General features: G+C 44.1%; 4 protein-coding genes across 4 annotated transcripts; 3 read left to right on the forward strand and 1 right to left on the reverse strand.

The window, feature by feature from the left end:
* Window positions 1-364: 364 nt before the first annotated feature.
* On the forward strand, window positions 365-1,762 carry AK88_01586 (uncharacterized protein; the record flags this gene model as incomplete). The annotated part of the gene is made up of 1 exon (XM_012479221.1): window positions 365-1,762. One exon carries the CDS (start codon window positions 365-367, stop codon window positions 1,760-1,762), a length of 1,398 nt encoding a protein of 465 aa, XP_012334644.1.
* Window positions 1,763-3,859: 2,097 nt separating this feature from the next.
* Window positions 3,860-4,987, reverse strand: AK88_01587 (uncharacterized protein; the record flags this gene model as incomplete). Its single annotated transcript, XM_012479222.1, has 1 exon — window positions 3,860-4,987. One exon carries the CDS (start codon window positions 4,985-4,987, stop codon window positions 3,860-3,862), a length of 1,128 nt encoding a protein of 375 aa, XP_012334645.1.
* Window positions 4,988-6,253: 1,266 nt separating this feature from the next.
* AK88_01588 (uncharacterized protein) lies at window positions 6,254-9,621 on the forward strand (the record flags this gene model as incomplete). The annotated part of the gene is made up of 5 exons (XM_012479223.1): window positions 6,254-8,665; window positions 8,834-8,908; window positions 9,015-9,140; window positions 9,248-9,336; window positions 9,486-9,621. 5 exons carry the CDS (start codon window positions 6,254-6,256, stop codon window positions 9,619-9,621), a joined length of 2,838 nt encoding a protein of 945 aa, XP_012334646.1.
* A 928-nt stretch (window positions 9,622-10,549) lies between these two features.
* AK88_01589 (uncharacterized protein) lies at window positions 10,550-18,089 on the forward strand (the record flags this gene model as incomplete). The annotated part of the gene is made up of 14 exons (XM_012479224.1): window positions 10,550-11,494; window positions 11,721-11,975; window positions 12,145-12,252; window positions 12,441-12,591; window positions 12,719-12,864; window positions 13,015-13,104; window positions 13,222-13,356; window positions 13,475-13,826; window positions 13,959-14,205; window positions 14,318-16,475; window positions 16,612-17,323; window positions 17,429-17,582; window positions 17,740-17,821; window positions 17,928-18,089. 14 exons carry the CDS (start codon window positions 10,550-10,552, stop codon window positions 18,087-18,089), a joined length of 5,697 nt encoding a protein of 1,898 aa, XP_012334647.1.
* Between the last annotated feature and the right edge of the window lie 246 nt (window positions 18,090-18,335).

Here is an 18,335-nt window from a genome sequence, read left to right on the forward strand (position 1 = left end):
TTTTTTTTTTTTTTTTTTTTTTTTTTTACGCTCAACCCTTAACCTTCGATACATCCACAGAAGGGGTGAAGAAAGAACTCCATGTGAATACCGCTTGCGCTTGATTCCTCGGTCAAGTGTAGCTCTTTTTCCCGGCGTTGTTCGCGCTAGAGGGGATCCCTTCCCAGTGACACGGTCGGAAGGCACACAAAAATCGTTCGTGGTCGCGCCGACGGGCCGTTCCCACGTAGTGCCATTTCGTCCCTCCAATCAGGAGAAGAGTGAAGAGATCGTCTTTACTCATCTCGATTGGCCAGCAGGAAAAAGAAAAAAAAAAACAAAAAAACAAATTAGCAACTTGCTCAAATCAAAGTGTCTGTACAAAATGAGTGAAGAAATCCCGAATTCAACAATCGATGGAGTTCCCAACGATAGACTACATATACAAAACATCCCTCCTCACCTGACGGAGTCGCACCTAAGAAACTTATTTGGAAACGCAGGCTATGTGATAACAGATGTGTGTTATTTTAATAAAAACAGAAAACAATCAAACAATGGTTTTATGAACAGGAAGGTCTACAACACTGCGCTAATTACGTTTAGCACACACGAGGAGGCTTTAAGTGTCTTGAGGAACATCAAGAGCATGATTGACACGAACAATCAGGACAAGAGTATCGAGGCCAAGTTCGCCGTCCCCAATGTGAATAATAATTCTGGTGCAAAGAATAGTAGTAGTGGCCATGGCGCTGGGGGAAGTGGTGGAGGAGGTGGTCCACATGGTCCATTTGGAAACAGCAACTTCCAAAAGAGCTTTAACAATAACGACGATTTTAACAGCGGCGGAATGAACAGCTACAATTTTTTTAACAGTTCAGGAAATGTGCAAGGAAATTTGGCCACCAGGAATATGATGAAGGGGAAGAACCCTAATAATGGAATGATGATGATGATGATGAATAATGCGAACAACACGAGTGGCATGAACGGAGTGCTTGGTCCAAATGACCGTCCTATGAATGGAGGCATGTTTAATCAGAAAAATAATTTTATGATGAGCAATCCAAATTTGGGTACTGGGAAAAGCATGCCTGAAATGGTGAAGGGCGATGGACAGTTTCCTCCCCCCGGAGGGAACCCTAATATGGGGAATATGCACAATGTGGGGGCCGTTAGTGGGGTTGGCTCTGTTGGTGGTGTGAACCCTATGAACGGTTTGCATAACGAGGGGGGTGGAAGCGGAAGCCACGGGAACGCACACGGAGCAAGTAGCACCCCTGCCATGTTCAGGCAAATGCAAAGCAACAACAATGGAAATGCCTTCCAGCCGAGCGATTTCGTAATGGAAGAATGCAACGAAAATATTGAAGGCTTAAGTCTGTGGGAAATTTACAAAGATAAAAATAACAACACCTATTATTTTAATACCCTTACGAAGCATAGCCAATGGAACAAACCCATTCACCCAAATAAATTGTTTCACTTTAATAACAATGATAAAACGAAGTTGAATGGTCCTAATGGAAGCAATTTATTTATTTTCCACATACCAAGTGAATGGACTGACATGGACTTATTTCAGCACTTTTGTTGCTTTGGCAATATCATATCTTCAAAAATTCAGAGGGATAATACGGGGAGGAACTCTGGGTTTGGCTTTGTGAGCTACGACAATATCCTGAGTGCCCAGCATGCCATTCAGTTCATGAATGGGTACTTTGTGAATAATAAGTATTTGAAGGTGCAGCTGAAGAAGGGCGAGGCCGCGGAGAAGGCATAGGCGATTTGCGCCTTGGGGCAGAAATAATATTATTGTGAGGAGTCGACTCGGAGGAGTGGACTCGGAGAAGCGGACTCGCGAAGCGTGTGTGTGAAAAGCGTATTGTGTAGCGCGCTACCACGAGGCGCAGAGGGAAGGCTACACCTATACAGGAGAACTTTTCCTACCAAGTGCGAGCAGGAAGACACACCACGTCAAATCTGATGCGCGCGCACCGTCGCCGCTACCATGTGTTTGTCTTTATCCATTCCCATGTGTGTTTGCATTTCACGTTTCCCCACATGCGTGTGTTGTGCACCCGTGTTGGGTGCAACAGGACACACTTGTCACGTGCAGAGGGAACAATTTTTTTTTTTTTTTTCCCAAGTGAGGTCACGAAAAGGGGGAAGAATAAGAATGTAATCAGTTTTAGCTGGTCAGAGGGGGGTAGAAGTCTTCCACCCCTACCTCCACCGCCACAGCAAACATCCAAGGATCGCTCCAAGCAACTGTGTACATGCACAATGAGAGAGGGGAAAAAAAAAAAAAAAAAAAAAGAATCAAGTGGGTCACCAATGAAAGCACACCCAACTGTACAATGAGCCAAATTGTCGCACAGCTTTATTTTAAAAAATTGTTAAAATGATTTATTTTATTTTTTTTTTAAGTCAAAAAGAAGAAGAGGAAAAAGAAGAAGCCTTTCGTGTACCTCCACTTTAACTTCACATTGTGCGTGACATGTGTATATGTATATATATATATATATATAAGTTTATTTATTTTAATTTAATTTTATTATTATTATTTTTTTTTCATTTCACCACCTACGTGCCCTTTGCATTCCTTTCACAGCTAATTCGATTTCATGGTCCCCTCTTGTTTTTGCACAAACACTCATGTGTACCCGTGGGCGCACTTCATTGGGGCGGATTTGTGCCCCGCACGTGTGCGCAACGGGTTTGTAATAACAACCGTTGTAATGGACAAACTGGACAACGTACCTTCCACCTTTTATATATATTTAACCCTTTTTATCACGTCCAAGGGAGATCCGCCCATTAGCTTCCCCCGCTTCCAGCTGCCCTGTCTACCAGGCGCATTCCCATCCTTGGCAAAGGAATGTGCGAGGGGTAACTGTGTGTCTTCTGCGACTGCCTAACGAGGAGGGCTTCTACAAGTGGGGCCTATCAGCTTGGTCCACGTGTGGCCCAACGGAGTATAGTTCCCCCCTGTGGGCATTTCATCCGAACGTTCATACATTCCACGCACAAGGAAGAATTTGAAAAAAAAAAAAAAAAATCCAGCACAAGTGAACAATCCCCTCTAGCATTTATTTACCTTCGCCAAGTTGGCTGCCTTACCGCTCTACTGCTTAGCCATCAGTTGACGCCGCTTTAAAGCAACGGTGTAACTGTGCTGGTGACGAGAGACAACTTCTCCTTTTCTGTAGGCCGCCCAGAAGTGGCGCTCCGCATTGCTGCATGTCCGCAGGCGGAGAAAGCTAACTTAAAAAAAACCTTTTCATGGGACCTTCAGCCAGTTTTAAAATATGAGCCTGTGTATAAGTACCCGTTAGGAAGAGGCCCATTGGAATATATATATAGAGCAACGCCCGTTGCTGAAGCCACGTGAGAGGGATTTTTTTAAAGGCAAAACGAAAACAAATTGCGCGAAATTAATAAAGTTATCATGTGGCCAAAAGGCAGGTGGACCAAAATGGAGATAATCAAATCGGCATGAAGGTGTATAGCGTACGGGTGTGTAATTATCCATGTTGGAAAAAAAAAAAAAAAATCTTTTCAGTGCTTCCCATGTTGAGTAAAAAACGAGGGCACGCATGCAAATATATTTAATCAACAAGCGCCAATGCATTCGCTAAGGTGTGTGTGTGTGTGTGTGTGTCCCACATTAACGAAATGGACTGCAACAGGTAAGCATGACAAACAGGTTTCGCCCAGGATTGTCTATATGGGATAGGAGAAAAAAAAAATGGACACATAACTGGGTGCGACATGTTGGAAACCCCGCATTCGCTTCACTCCCTCATGCTTCCCATTTGGTGGGCCAGCTCCACGGCTAATTGAGTGGTCATCCCTTGCTTGCAGCACAATTCCCTGATTAATTCTGCTCCTTTTTGCTATCCTCAGGGAGGGGGGAAAGTGTTTCACTTTCGTGTGGCTCTTCCTTTTCCAGTTGATCTTTTTCCACATGCCCATTATGGTTCACCCCCTTATCATCCTCACTGTGCCCCTTTGTGTGCCCATCGGGGTGGCTCCCCTCCGTCTGTCCTTCCTTATCTGTGGCTTGGTCCGCACTACTTCCATCACTGCCACTCATGCCACTACTACCTTCACCGTTTGGGGGCTGCGCGTCACTGCCAATCGTGCCGCTTCCCTCCACGTGGTCTTTTTTCTTCTCAATAAAATCGTACACAATAATATTCGCCTCATTTATGTTTTGGGGTTTATTCTTCTCGTTGTCTGTTTCAGTCGTGCTAACTGCTGATGCACTTGCGGGAGTGGGCGGTGTGTTGAACTGTGTAATGTTACCCATAGAATCGGTAAGAGGATTGTCAGGCGGTTGTGTAGGCTCACGATTCAAGCTATTCACATACCTCCTATACTTAACTCCACTAACAAGAATGAATGTTAAAAATATGAAAATAAAAATGATATACAGTCGGTATTTGTTTAAGACTTGCTTTTTCTTTATCAGGTGGACCAAATTTTTTGCTTGATCTAATTTGTCTTTAATGAAAGGCATGTTGGATAAACCTCTTCTTATGGAGTCCCTCTGTTTGTTCAAATTTTGCAACACGTCGTTACTTATATATTCTGCATTTGTTAATAAAATTTTGGACTGATTTATATACATGTCTCCTTCTTCAAGGAGATCCACATCGCTTAGTAGGAGTACTCTATCATCATAGTTGCTGTTGATTTGAGTTTTTTCTCTTTCTTTGGCGAGGAATCTTTCCTTAAGTATATTTAACTTGCCTTTATACTCGGTGATCTCCCTGTGCAGGTCGTTGAGATCGCTCTCCTTATTTCCTATGAGCGAATTTGCTTCTACTTCCAGCTGCATTCTCTTGAACATATTTTCTGCGCTTCGGATGGCCTTCTCGTAAATGTTTATCAATTTGTGCTTATCGGAGTTATTGTCCTGGAGGATCCTCTCCGTGTAGGACACCGTCTTCATGTACTCCTCGCAGTTGTTCTTGTAGTCGTTGTACAGCGCGTCCGCCATGGTTGCTAAAGAGGGGTGCACGGGGTGGGACAAGCTACGCGAACAGCGACGCGAACAGCGACTTTCTTGGGTGCCACTTCCAAAATACCCTACGCGACTGCGCACTTAAAAACACGTGCTACACTTTTTTACGCATTACACATGCGGATTTTGCCCCTTGTGGGTTTTGTCCTCCCTGATCGGACTCACATGCACAAACGTTCGCTCGCACCTGATTTCCTATGCGAAGAGCCAAATGGGGTTTTAAACCTTTCCCTACTAATCGAATGCGAGCTTGCGTGTGTTGACACTCAGCTACCGCTCCTAAGCCTCCTAAGTAGAGAGAGAGATGTGCTGCTAAAATGCAGTGGCAATGGGAGTCCTTTTTTTTTTTTTTTTTTTTTCCCCGCTCTTTTGACTCATCTCCCAGTTTATTTATTTGTTTATTTTTTTTTTTTTTCTTTTTTGAAATTTTGAAAAGAGGCGAATTAAAATGCCAAGTGCCCGATCGGTGCTCATACTGCGCGACGTGAATATGGCATTAATGAGGCACGTGTGAAGAGTTGCCGTGGCGGGAAAAAAAAAAAAAAAAAAAAAAAAAAACGATATAGGGTGATATATACGCCTAAATTAAAATAAGTAACGCCAAGGAAAGGTGCTATCCACTGTGATGACGCGAAACGCGGCTGCCAAATTCATCTTTTCCCTCAACCCAAGGCGCGGCGAAGTGCCCGTTGGAACAATTCGGCCACAATGAGCAGGGAGCAGCGTTTGGGAGCGAATCAGTTGAGAAGAAAAGCGTACAGGGGGGACACTGTGTTGTGACAACGATGACCGCGGCTATAGAGGCCATAGCAGCCATAGCGACGATCCCGTCAGTAAGGTCAAAAGTCAATACAATCCCGATATAACCTCACGGGAGGGCCTCGCCCACTTGAAAGGGTAGCCAGAGAGGTGGGGGTCAAACGATCATGCGAAACCACGACGCCTGTTCTGTTCCGCAGCCCATTCGAAGAACGCCTTTTATGAGGAACAAATTCAGCTTCGACAACGTTTTACCGATGAAACCGAAACTAAGTTGTTAACCTCTTTAGAACCGCATAAACCTGTAGCTGCTCTTCACGAACGCCCCGGACCAAAATGGTCGCAAGAGTTACGAAGACGAGTAATCGACTCACACATCACTTGGCTGCCACATCAAACTGTCAAGTGGCGTAACAGCAGGGGGTGTTGTGGTAAAAAAGGATAAAAAAAAAAAAAAAAAAAAAACACATAGTAGGCGCACAAATGGAATTGTACGGAGAGCTCTACGACTGTGACGAGTTGCTGGACGAGTATAATGCAGACTGCGGGGATGGAAGAAGTCACTTGGGGGAATCCCTCATGGGTGAGGATACCACTGCTGAGTGTATAGAGAACGAAGCGCACGTGAAAAACATAGAGGTAGACATAAAGAGCAACCAGAAAAACATATCGACCCAGTACCTATTCCTTTACATTAATACATTTAAACAAAAAAATATAAAAAGTGACAAAATTCTTTACGTTGTTAATTTCTACGACATCCACATGAAGAACGATGCTAAAAATGTTCTCGAGACGGAGAAGGACATGGTGGAGTATTGCTTGGAAAATGTTTCGAAGGCAAAAAGGGGAGACAGAAAAGGCCATGACGACGATGATGGTGATGCGGATGATCATCATCGTGGTGATGTGGATACCGTGTCGGGCAGGCAGCGCTCCAACAAGTACTACCTGTTTAAGATATACGAAACGATTTTGAAGTACTTCCCATTCAGCTTCAAGCTTTGGTATCACTACCTAAAGGACCGCATAGAATTATTGAGCGGCGTTTACTATGACGAGAAGGAGGAGTATGAAGAGGTGAATCGAGTGTTTGAACAGTGCATCCTATACATGTACCACTTCAAAGCCTTCTACCTTTTGTACATACAATTTCTTTACCTCCAAAGGAAGGTACAAAAGATAAGGCTAACATTTAACCTTGCCTTACAAAACGTCACCCTGAATCAACACGAAGACCTTTGGGAGTACCAGCTCAAGTACAATAAAAAAATAAAAAGCAAGTTAATAAATTACGAGTACATTAAGCGGTACGTGACGATTTATCCGGAGAATATTGTTTATCTTTTTAATCACTATGTCAAGTACAAAATGTGTAAGCATGCTCTGAACACATTTTTTTATATAATCAGTTGTGATGAGGAGGAAAATCTTGAATTGGGAGATAAATCGATATATGATTTGTACAAAGAATTATTTGATCTGATCAGTTCACGTAAAGTATTGGACAACGACGTGGTAGTAACATTGAGGAAAAACTTCAACACCTTTAAACGATATGAAAATGTTACATCCATTTATACGTTGCTTGCAAATAGCTTCGTATATGAGGGTCGTTGGAACAAGGCCATGGATGCGTATGAAGAGGGCATCTTGGAGTGCTACACGGTGAACGACTTCTCCGTTCTGTTCGAGGGGTACATTGAGACGATGAAGATACTCATTGAGTTGAAGATGCGAGGGGGGGACGGACATGAAGTGAGAAGTGATAGTGAGGAGGACAGTGATGGAGGCATGCGTGGCCGACTCCCTTCCGGTGAAGACGACTCCATGGTCGACCTCTACATGGACAAAATAAATTACCTGTTAGACAAACGAAAGGCATTCATAGCAGATATCAAATTGAAGAACAACCAGAAGAATGTTTACGTTTGGTTAGGCAAAGTAGACGCAGTGGAAACGGCGGAGGAGAAGGTGGAGCTCTACAACAGATGCTTAAAGCATTTTCAAGATGGGGATTACTCTGGTCGACTGAGCGACGTGTACATAAGTTACGCATATTTTCATTACAACCGTAACGAGTACGACAAAGCAGTGAATGTGTTCAATAGAGCTGTCCGCGATGATAATTTTAAAACGTTAAATGAAATTTCAAGTGTGTATTGCTCTTGGATAGAGGTAGAGTTACTGGAGGGTAATTTTAAAAAGGCGTTGCGAATAGCCAGGTTGGTTATCGATCTTAGTAACGATGTAGGGGGAGGTGGTAGTGGTAGTAGGAGGAGGGGTAGGATGATGAATTTTACAGGGGAAGGGATATACGAAGAAAGTGAATCACTTAGCGGAAGAAATATCCTCATGATACGAGATGACCATGTGGGAAACCTCAATCAAAATTTCAGCCTTTTAAATAATATAAAGTTAGCATGCCTTGTCCTTGATCTGGAAATAAATTATGGTACCATTGAAACTTGTATAAATCTGTTTGATCTGTTGTACCACAAAAAGATCATCACGGTGAGGATGGTCCTGTCCTTTGCCAACTACCTGTATGAAAACAAGTATTTTTATGAATGCTTCAAAACGTATGAGAAGGCCATTTCCATCTTCCATTATCCTTACCTGTACCCCGTGTACGTACACTATATAAATAAATATGTGGAACGTTACAAGGATAAGAATATTTCTTATGTGCGTGAGTTGTACAAACAAGCCATTTATGGAGTAGATGAAAAAACATTTATCCCGAAGGAATTTGCAAAAATTATTTTCCTTATGTATGCCTCTTTTGAGGAGAACTACGGGTTTTTGAAGAGGTCCCTTTCCATTTACAAGGAGGCCGTTCCTTTCCTGCCCGAGCCGGACAAAATCAAGTTTTACAAGCTCTTCATTTCGAAGGTGAGGCGCGTACTGCTTATGTGAGGCGGCACCGCGTCTCTGTGCAGGCGTCGCTTCCGTGAGGCGGCATCACATCTCTGTCGGGGCATCGCTTCCCTGCTGCTGCCGCGGCGAAGTGTACACCTTACATTCATCCACGACGCTTTTTCCCACTTACCTCATTTGCAGGTCTCCAAGTCGTACGGAGTACACAAGGCAAGGGAAGCCTTTGAAGAGGCCATTCAGACTTTGAAGGACGACGATGTAAGGAGCGCACCGGCCCCAATGCGCCGCTGCCCGTTGCACCTCTCTACGCGGCTCTTCCCACACTGTCATCTTCCCCTTTCATTTTCGCTTACCCCCCCCGCAGGCGCGTGAAATATGCCTCTTGTACATTGACATGGAGTACAAGCTGAACGAGTACCAGCGTGTCCGGGCGCTTTACATATACACAGCGCAGTTCACCAACCCCTCTGTGCACGTGTCCTTTTATCAGGTAAAGATCGTCGCAATAGTCGCCATAGCGGACCCGCTGCAGACTGTTTTGTATCCACCCTCCTCATTTTTTCTGCCATTTTTCTCCCCCCCTTTTTTGTTCTGCAGGACTGGCGAGAATTTGAAGCGCTGCACGGAAACGAGCACACCTTCAGGGACATGATAAGGATCAAGAGGAGTGTCCTCAGCCTATTCTCGTAAGTTCACAACCGTGCACTTCATACGTATACCTCCGTGCATACATGTGTGTGTGATAATTTCCTAGTGAATAACGCCTGGTGAGACGCGCCTTGTTCAGTCTTCCCTCCTTAACTCACCCCCCGTTAACCTCTTCCCCTCGTTGCAGAAACTCGCGCAGCGGTAACAAGCCATTGGGCATGTTGGAGAACGATGATGTGAACGGTTTGGAAAGTACTAAGATAAAATTGCAGGAGATGATTGACAATGAGGAGAACGCTCAGAAAAAGGTCAAGGTGGGTTGACCCCTTGGTTTATTTTACCTCCACTCCCTTTGAACTTTTCCCCTGGCTGTGGTGACGGTGTGGACGCTCAGTGAACAGCTGCGCAATGGACAGCAGCACACATTTGAGCGTCTCCATCTGTGTGTACACACTTAATTATGTGTATATATCCCGTTGACCGTATGTGTTACTACCTTCTTTTCATTTGGGCATGTCCCCGAGTGGGACAGGTTCCCTACCCTATGTGCGCTCCCCAGCGAAAGGGTCAAATGCAAGGAGTGGGGGTAAGGGAATCGGCATTACCGACATGTCACGTTGTTTTATTTAATAACCCCCCCCTCTGCAGTGTTTGTTTTGTGTATCATTTTGCCGTTACGTTTTTTTTTTCTGACTTTTTTTTTTTTTTTTTTTTTTTTTTTTTTTTTTTTTTTTTGCCTTTTTATTTTTCTGAACATTTTGGCGGCGTGGAGCCATCATAAACGCACACACCATGTGTATCTCTAAAAAACCTTCAACGTGGAAGGGAATGGCTAGTCCTGTGGAATGTCCTATATGAACATATGGGTTAGCTCTCCTGGAGCAATGCGCAGAGAATGAAGTAGTGACTCGCGCGGAGGTGATAAATCACGCTGTGCTTGGCGATACTCTGTCCAAATGGCTTGCGGGAAAATACCCCCTTTTTTTTTTTGCTGTCTCCGTAGGGGTAAAATTGAAAAAAAAAAAAAAAAAAAAACGCTGAAGTACCTCTCCAGCGCAACACCGCTCAAAATTATTTGTTTCCTCCCCCCCTGTGATGGTATGCAGTTGCAGGGAAAGATTAATGGCGTAGTGTATAGTATGCACATGCACAACGTTCCACCCTGCAGGGATGTGTCCCCAATAGAACATATACACATAGGTACATACGTCTACATATACGTTGACGTAGTTGTGTAATGATTGGAGCAAAATGGGATTCACCTTCAAATTTTACAAACATAAGGACCTGTTCCGGTTGAAGGAAAATTGGAAGGATATTGGGGAGCACGTTTTGTACTGCTCGAGTGAGGAGAAAAGAAGTTTGAGTGATGAAGATGTTGTCCCTGGGAGTCGCCCTTGCGAGGGATATGGTGACATAACCTATCCCGCAATTGTAAACACCATTCAGTACTCATCCATTTGTATGTCTATTTTTAACAAGCAAAACGAAGTAGCAGGAATTGTTTCTCTTGACTATGAATTGTGTGCAGGTTCTTCTTGTGGAATAAAAGAACATGAGAGGGTACCCCTGTGTGATATGTACAATGCTATATCATTATACATAAAGGAGCATTCTGTATTTTCCAATTTGTCCCCAAATAATTCTCTAATAATAAATTTAATAATCAGTAAAAATGTGAACTACTTGGATGATTTATGTTCTTACGTGTTTTATACATTTGAAGACATAGTTTTCATTTTATTATTTTTGCAAAAAAAAAAAAAAAAAAAAAATGAAGAATATTTCTCATGTGAAAAAATGAGCAGGTGTTGTATACACATCGATGTAAAGCAGCATTTAAAAATTGAAGACGTTCCATACGATCGCATTGTTCTTTTTTGTAGATATTCTTATACTAATAAAATTTATTTGAGACCAACGAACAGCTCAGATGTGTATGATCTGAATGAATTGTTGAGGAAATATTCACAACGAACTGGAGGGGAAGAAAATCAGTATCTTATTTACAATCTCATTGAGGGAAAATCTGAGGAGGATATCCTCCTATCAATACTTAACAGTAAGAAGAAAATTATTGGATTCGTTTGGCTCAAGAAAAACATAGACATTAATGTCCTTGTGAATTTGTACAACTTGAAGAGTTACAACTACCTGCTGCGACGGGAATTCTTTCAGGACATTGCCCCATCTCTGGTACACATCTTGCACGAAACGCCCCCCTACACACACACACACCTCACTCCGGCTGAAAAAAAAAAAAAAAAAAAAAAAAAGGGGTCACTCTCCTCAACACTAGGAAATTACCCCAATTGAGAAACATTACCCTAACAGGGAGAAAAAGACGTGTAGTCATATGCATAACGTTTTATTACTATTCAAAATGCATATTTTATTTCATCACCTCTTTATCACCATATAGGTTCCTTTCTCCGGAGGGACGAAAAATCTCAACAAAAAAAAAAAAAAATATTTGTTCATACAATTTAAGCAATTTATTTTGAGCCAAATAACGGTTCAGTGCGAAGCGGACATGGAGAAAAAGCACGAAATCAGTGAGGACGTTATTTATGGCTACTTGAAGGAACATTTGATGGAGGACGTGGAAGAGTACGCTGCATATTTTGCCAAGAAGGATTTAGACACGCGTGTGATCCTGCGGAACATTTATACCAAGGTTGTGTCCTGCACATGGGGAGGAAAGAACAGCGGACAAATTATTTCTCCGCGACATGCCTAAAAAATTTTTGCTCTCTCTGCTATATGCCCATTTCCTTAACAAATGCTGCTCAAAAGGGAATGTGTCTCTGATTGACTATCTCCTTTTTTTTCCCCCTATAACACAGCTGCAGTACGACTATGAAAACTGCGCACAGGACGAGGACAAGGGCAAAGTCAACTTTGCACTGATGAACAAGCTGATCAATTTGTGTGCCCAAATAAGTTACTCCGATGTAATACGAAAGAGGAGTTACAAACGGGGGAAAACGTGCAATAACACACGTGGCGAAGCATGCGAAACGAATCTCGTTGTCTCCTTTCCCTTTTGCCGACATCCTCTGCATGTGCAAGTACCATGGGAAGGATGCTCTCTCCACTTCGCTTCTACGTCTACGTCTACTTCTGTACTTCTCCTACGCAGATCGCCAAAGTGAGCGCCAAATTTCAAAGCCATTTCGACAAGGTGGAGATGCTCTACTTCAACTTTAACACAGACAAGACGTACAAAAAGATATACGACAAAGTATGGAGGAAGAAGGCGGGCATAAAGACTGACGAGGGGGGAGAACAAGGTACGGACGCGGTGTGGGGGGGAGGCATCCATACGGGAGAGAACAAAGTGCAACCAGTTTTGGTGTATTTCTCTTCTCATTTGGGGCTTTTCCCCCCTTCTGCTGTCTCCTCACAAACCCAACACAGATGGAAAAAAAATCAACATCATAAAGCTGAACTGCGACAATAGCGGCACGACCAAATCGGGGAAGAGCTCCAAGGAGGTCGTGAACCTGTCCTACTTCGACATATTCCTTCTCCTCCAAAATATCTATCCGGAGATTTTCAAAAAGGTGGGGGAAGCGCATCGCACGCGGGGGTATACGGGGCGTGCATACAACAGGAACACACGGCGTCGCGAGATTAACGCATGACACCTCCCGCCCGAATACTTATAGTAGGTCCTTAACCAATTGTAATATGCCTTTCCGCCCCCATCTCAGAACGAAATCATTTTGCTTTTTCTTTTCCTGGACTTATACGAGTTGTTCACCGTGGAGGAGTCGACCCCATTTGATTGCGTCTCATTCAAGGTGAGTGGTTCACCATGTCTTCTCTTGTCTTCGCGGTTTATGTTGGTACCTCCTCCGAAGTATATGCATCTCGTCGAGGAGATTTACTCCCCCCTTCGCACGTGATCCCCCTTGCAGCTCTACCTGGACGAACTGGTGGACATTAAGAAGAACTACTTTATCTGCAAATACAAGCACATCGACTGGCTGAGCAATTTGAGTGACCAGGACAAGAACGCCTTTTCCTTAAACATGTTCATTTTGAATGAAAAGGTGGGTTAACGAAGGGGTTAGCAGTGTGAGAGACAGCTGCACGAGCACACACACCCCAATGTGTACAGTTGCCCACTGACGTATTTAACTGCCCACTCACTTAACTGCCCATGCGTAGTACAACCACCACTGCAAAGACATACTGCTGAAGATCGAGAAGTACTACGACGAAGTGGACTATGTTGTCGCCACCAACAACGAGCGCGGGAGAATCCCCCTCATCCTGAATTACTTCAATCGCGTGAAGAAGAAAAAAAAGACAAACACTTTGGAGTCGTTGTATGTGCTGAATAAGTACACTCTTTTCCTTCCTCCATGCACCCACTACATGAGGATGAGCGATATAGAGGACGTGCAGAAGCTGCTGGAAGCTGTGGATGAGAAGGAGAAGGAGCCGATTAATACGGTTATTATGTCTTTAAGGGAGTTCCACAGGCGGGGTGTTGTCCAGGGGGAGGAGGCCCCCTCAGGTTAGACCAAGCGTGCTCAAATGTGTCCATGCAGATGGAGCGGCATTTGAACGGCGCGGAACCCGAACGGCGGAAAATATTCGTAACACCCAGCGCCAATTTATCCCCCCATTTTGCTCCTCCCCCATGCAGAGCTCAAGTTCTACCGATCGCAAAACTACTACATCTTCGTCACGAGGTGCGGAGGCAAAGCCATCAACGTGACCGCGGGACGCATCCTCAACAACATCGACTTTTACTATAAGCAGAAAGCATTCGATTTTAAGGACATCATCCTGAGGAACGAGAACCGTGAAGAGAAGCACTTTTTACTCTCCTTCTTTTTGTCCATCATTATTTTCAAATTTTACGACAAGCGTATTGTCCACAACATTTTGGGGTGAGTTGCGGTGGTCGTCCTTGCGTGACGGCGTTTACGTAGCCCCGTTTAGGTGACCCCCAATGCACACGTTGCTCCTCCCCCTCGTCCAACTGCCGCACCTCCCCTTTAGCATGACGAAGGCCTGCTCGTGCCAGATCGCCGTGCGAGACAACACGTACAGCGACGTCTACAAGCACTTCAAGTTTTTGTTTGTGAAGGATAACAGCGTGAGCGTTGTTAAAAAGGAACACCCCAAGGGTGTAGAGGCCAGTCATAACCGTGTGCATAGCCACAGTTCGAAGAAGGAAGTTGAAGAAAAATTTTACCTCGTGATGACGAAACAAATGTGTCTTAAAAAATTTACAAACATTGATCACAACATTGTGTTTTGGGGAATCAACGACGTGTGTCTAAATGTGATATACAAACTGATGACAAACAATGAGTACTTCTTTAACAACTTAATTATAATCAGCTCTTACCGAAATAAATTTCTCGAAGGAGCCACTACTGCTGCTGGAGGGGCAGGGGAGGAGGAGCAAGACGATTATAACTGCAACAGCATAAAAAATTGGAGCTTGGAAAATTTAACCATGTACAGAAAGCTATCAAATTTAATGATCAAGCAAAGGGTCAGAATAATTCATGACAATATTTTTAGCATCGACAGACAAAATAAAAAGATCGAATTGAATAATAAGCAATTTATTTTTTATGACTATCTGTTCATATGTTTTAATAAGGAAGATATTAGCACTTACTCGTTCCAATTGAACAGTTACGAAATGGGGAAAAAAAAGAATTTCAATTTTATTGAAAGGAATAAGAGTTCCGGTTGCCCCAATGAGCGCTTTGACTTTTTGACCAAGGCGAAGGATTACGAGAAGTTCGAGTCGAGTGAATGGCAAGCAAAGGAACGATCCGTGGAGAAAGGTACACCTCGGAGGGGGAAATATCGCCTGAACAGGGTGAGGAAGCAGCATGTGGGTAGTTCAACCTTGCAGGGGGGAGGAAGTGACTTGGGCAAAATGAGTGGCGGAAAAGACGCGGTAAGCAACATGCAACATCCAGGGGAGGGGGACCCCTCTAGCAGCTCCGAGTCTAGCGAGGGAGATGTCACAGGGGTTACGTGTAAAGGGATGCTGCATGGCGGAACCAAGCATGAGAACAGGGGTGAACTCAGCAGGGGAAAAAATGCAGCGGCAAAATCGGCGACAGAAAACGACCAAGAGGAATACCACTCTGACTACTCAACGCTATCGTCCAGTTGTCTCCAAACGAGTGAAACGAGTCAATCGGAGGGGGAAACGAAGGGTGGCAGCGGCGCCCTCAGCATGGTCAACACTAATGATGCTGCTACTGATGAGAAGAGTGGTAACACCACGAAAAGGGGACACCCCATTGACGGCGCGTTACAGAGAGGTAGTTTAAACCGGGGATCCTCTTTAAGCAAAGCTAGGGGGAGTAAGGGAGAATTGTTCAGGGAAGGCGTAACTACTTCTCAACTAGGTGAAGATAAAAAAGGGGGGTTAAATGTGGTTGCCCAATCGGATGAGACCAGAAGGACACAGAGAATGCGGGCTGTGGCACGTCCCTGCGCGGAGAGGAAAAACGTGGAAGGGTTGTTCAGCATCAGCGACCCCTTCTTAGATAAATACCTGGACAAAAACAGCACCTACATGACCGTGGTAAAAAATTGCGTCAGTTACATCGTCATCTACAGTGATAACATGGACATCCTGACGGTCGTGAATTTTTTTTTAAGAAATGGAATAAAGTCATACAAACTTTTAATTATATCACCACACACATGTGCCAAATGTAGTGAAAAAAATTCAAAAAATAATTTAAGGGAAAAAATATCTAAACATAGACTCTATTATGAACACAAAAAACAGCTGAAGGAAAATTATATAATATCTGATGAGCCACTTAAAAAAAATAATTATCACAAGAATTGCGTACCTGATAATGTGAAGCAAGTCTTAAAGAAAGTGTTTGTCCTTTTTCATTTTTTAAAAATACGAATCATCCAGGGAGAAATTATTGCCATTAAAAAGAGCAAGCAGAACCGCCTTAAACATATCGTCGTACGTTTTTGTAAGCATGGGAAGGTTGATCCGACCTTGGTGTCTGCTCAAAAGTTTCTTTTTAAGAACACCGTGTTGATTCCCTGCAGGGTGCTACTCTGCTCCTATGTCTTTAACATCAGCAACCACCTACACTATGTGCTTAACAAGGCCTCCATCGTGTACAATGACCGCATCTGTGTGAATCACAATTTTCAAGTATGTCGCACACGTTATATATATACATATATATATATATATATAACAGACTCCCTCATCCGTGTCTTCCATTTATGTGAAATCCCACATGTCTTTATCATCATCCCTCCCCCGTCCCGTTCCTTCCCCTCCCCAGACGAACGACAAATTCATCTTCAGTGCCGGAGAGCTATGTGCATTTTCGAGTAAATATAGAATAGGCAAGGAGAACATTTTAAACCATGAGAAGTACAATGGCAGCGAAATTGGGAAGCTTGTAAGCAAAAGGTTTTTAAATATTATCATTGAGAATATTAATACGCCTTGCGATTTTTCGGGGTTGAAAAAAAGTGTGAGGGGAATACAGCAAGGGGGAAAAAATTCCCTCAATGGGGAGTCCACAAATGGAGGGAATTTTCCACCTGGTGAAAGAAGCCAAGATGATGACAATGACCAACCTGGGGATGCAGATAATCCTGTTCATCTGTACAGGACGCTGAAGGTTTTCGAGAAGCCTATCATCCACTTCAGTTGCCTCCCCTGCGATTTCTACTTCTACCATTTCCAAGCGCCAACAGGGGACCTCTGCAAGTTCCACGACGCATGCTCCGCGGGGAAAGGCAGCATCAGCAGTGTGGGTCAAGTGAACGCCACCAGCAACAACGTAACTGAGGGGACGAACTTGGGCAATGTCTACAACGAAGCCTTCTTGACGGACACCCTAAAGATATGCGTGCGGAAGGATATGCAGCTAAGCGAGCGCTTTAAAGTGAAGCATTTTGAAGTCGCTAGCAACATCAGCACGGAAGGCTACTACTGCAGGGTTACGACAAATTCGTTGAACCTGATAAACTCGTTCACCTACTTGGGTAGGGCCTCTTCGTGCCCTCGCGTACTGGGCGCCATTGATGTGCGTGTGTAGTGGTGTCACGGGCTGTTCCCTCATCGGCTGCTCCTTCACCGCTATCCCACAGGCCGTCAACGACTCAACTTCCACAACCTACACAAACTGTGTAACATGTCCATCAACTACTTCTACACCATTCTTAAAAACATAAAGAGCAGCCCGCACTACGACATTTTGAGCTTGCTCAGTGAGGAGAGGGAAAAGTCCATTTTTCACTACAAGTAGGGGCGCTACATACGCATCAATTCATCAGTCATTTTGGTCGCACAAAAAAAAGAGGCACCTGGGGAGTATGCTCCCCGCATGCGAACTACGTGCAAAGCAAGATGGCATTACCCCCTCTTCTGTATCTACAATCTCCCACACCCCTGAGCACAGGTTCCAAATGTTTAGAGATAAGCTGAAGACCAAGTTAATGCACCTGCCTTTGCTGAAGGAGTCAATCCACGCACATTTGCAGGTATGGGAGCGGTATTTCGCATAAGGGGCTACGTGCTGGCGCCATATAAAAGCAGTCGCGTTACACATGCCATCGCTATACGAAACCTCTACAACCCCCATGACAGGGCGTTCACGACGCGGAGTCGTTCCGGAAGTACGTGCTTGAGCAGCTGTTCTTAGAAGATGGCCCTATGACGGACATTATCAAGAAGAAAGTAGAGACACACCTGATCGAATACATAAAGGAAAACCACCAATTGCTCAACGGGTACTACTTGCCTGGCTGAAGAGCTTCGCACGGGCTGTGCGGTGTTTTTTTTTTTTTTTTCTGTGCGGGTGCCTCGGCTTCCATTGGACATTCCGCTTCCAAATTGTACATAGACGCGTTCACAAAATGTCAGTATGCCCACGAACGCGCGAAGAGGTCCTATCAGGAGGGGATGCTTACAAAAGATTAGTAGCGTCGTCCCCTCCTCCTCCACCTCAACGAACGTTGCTCCCTTAGCACGAAAAAGTAACCCGCCTTAAAACTT

This window comes from Plasmodium fragile (genome assembly GCF_000956335.1).
Source record: "Plasmodium fragile strain nilgiri unplaced genomic scaffold supercont1.14, whole genome shotgun sequence".
Classification (NCBI taxonomy): Eukaryota; Apicomplexa; class Aconoidasida; order Haemosporida; family Plasmodiidae; genus Plasmodium; species Plasmodium fragile.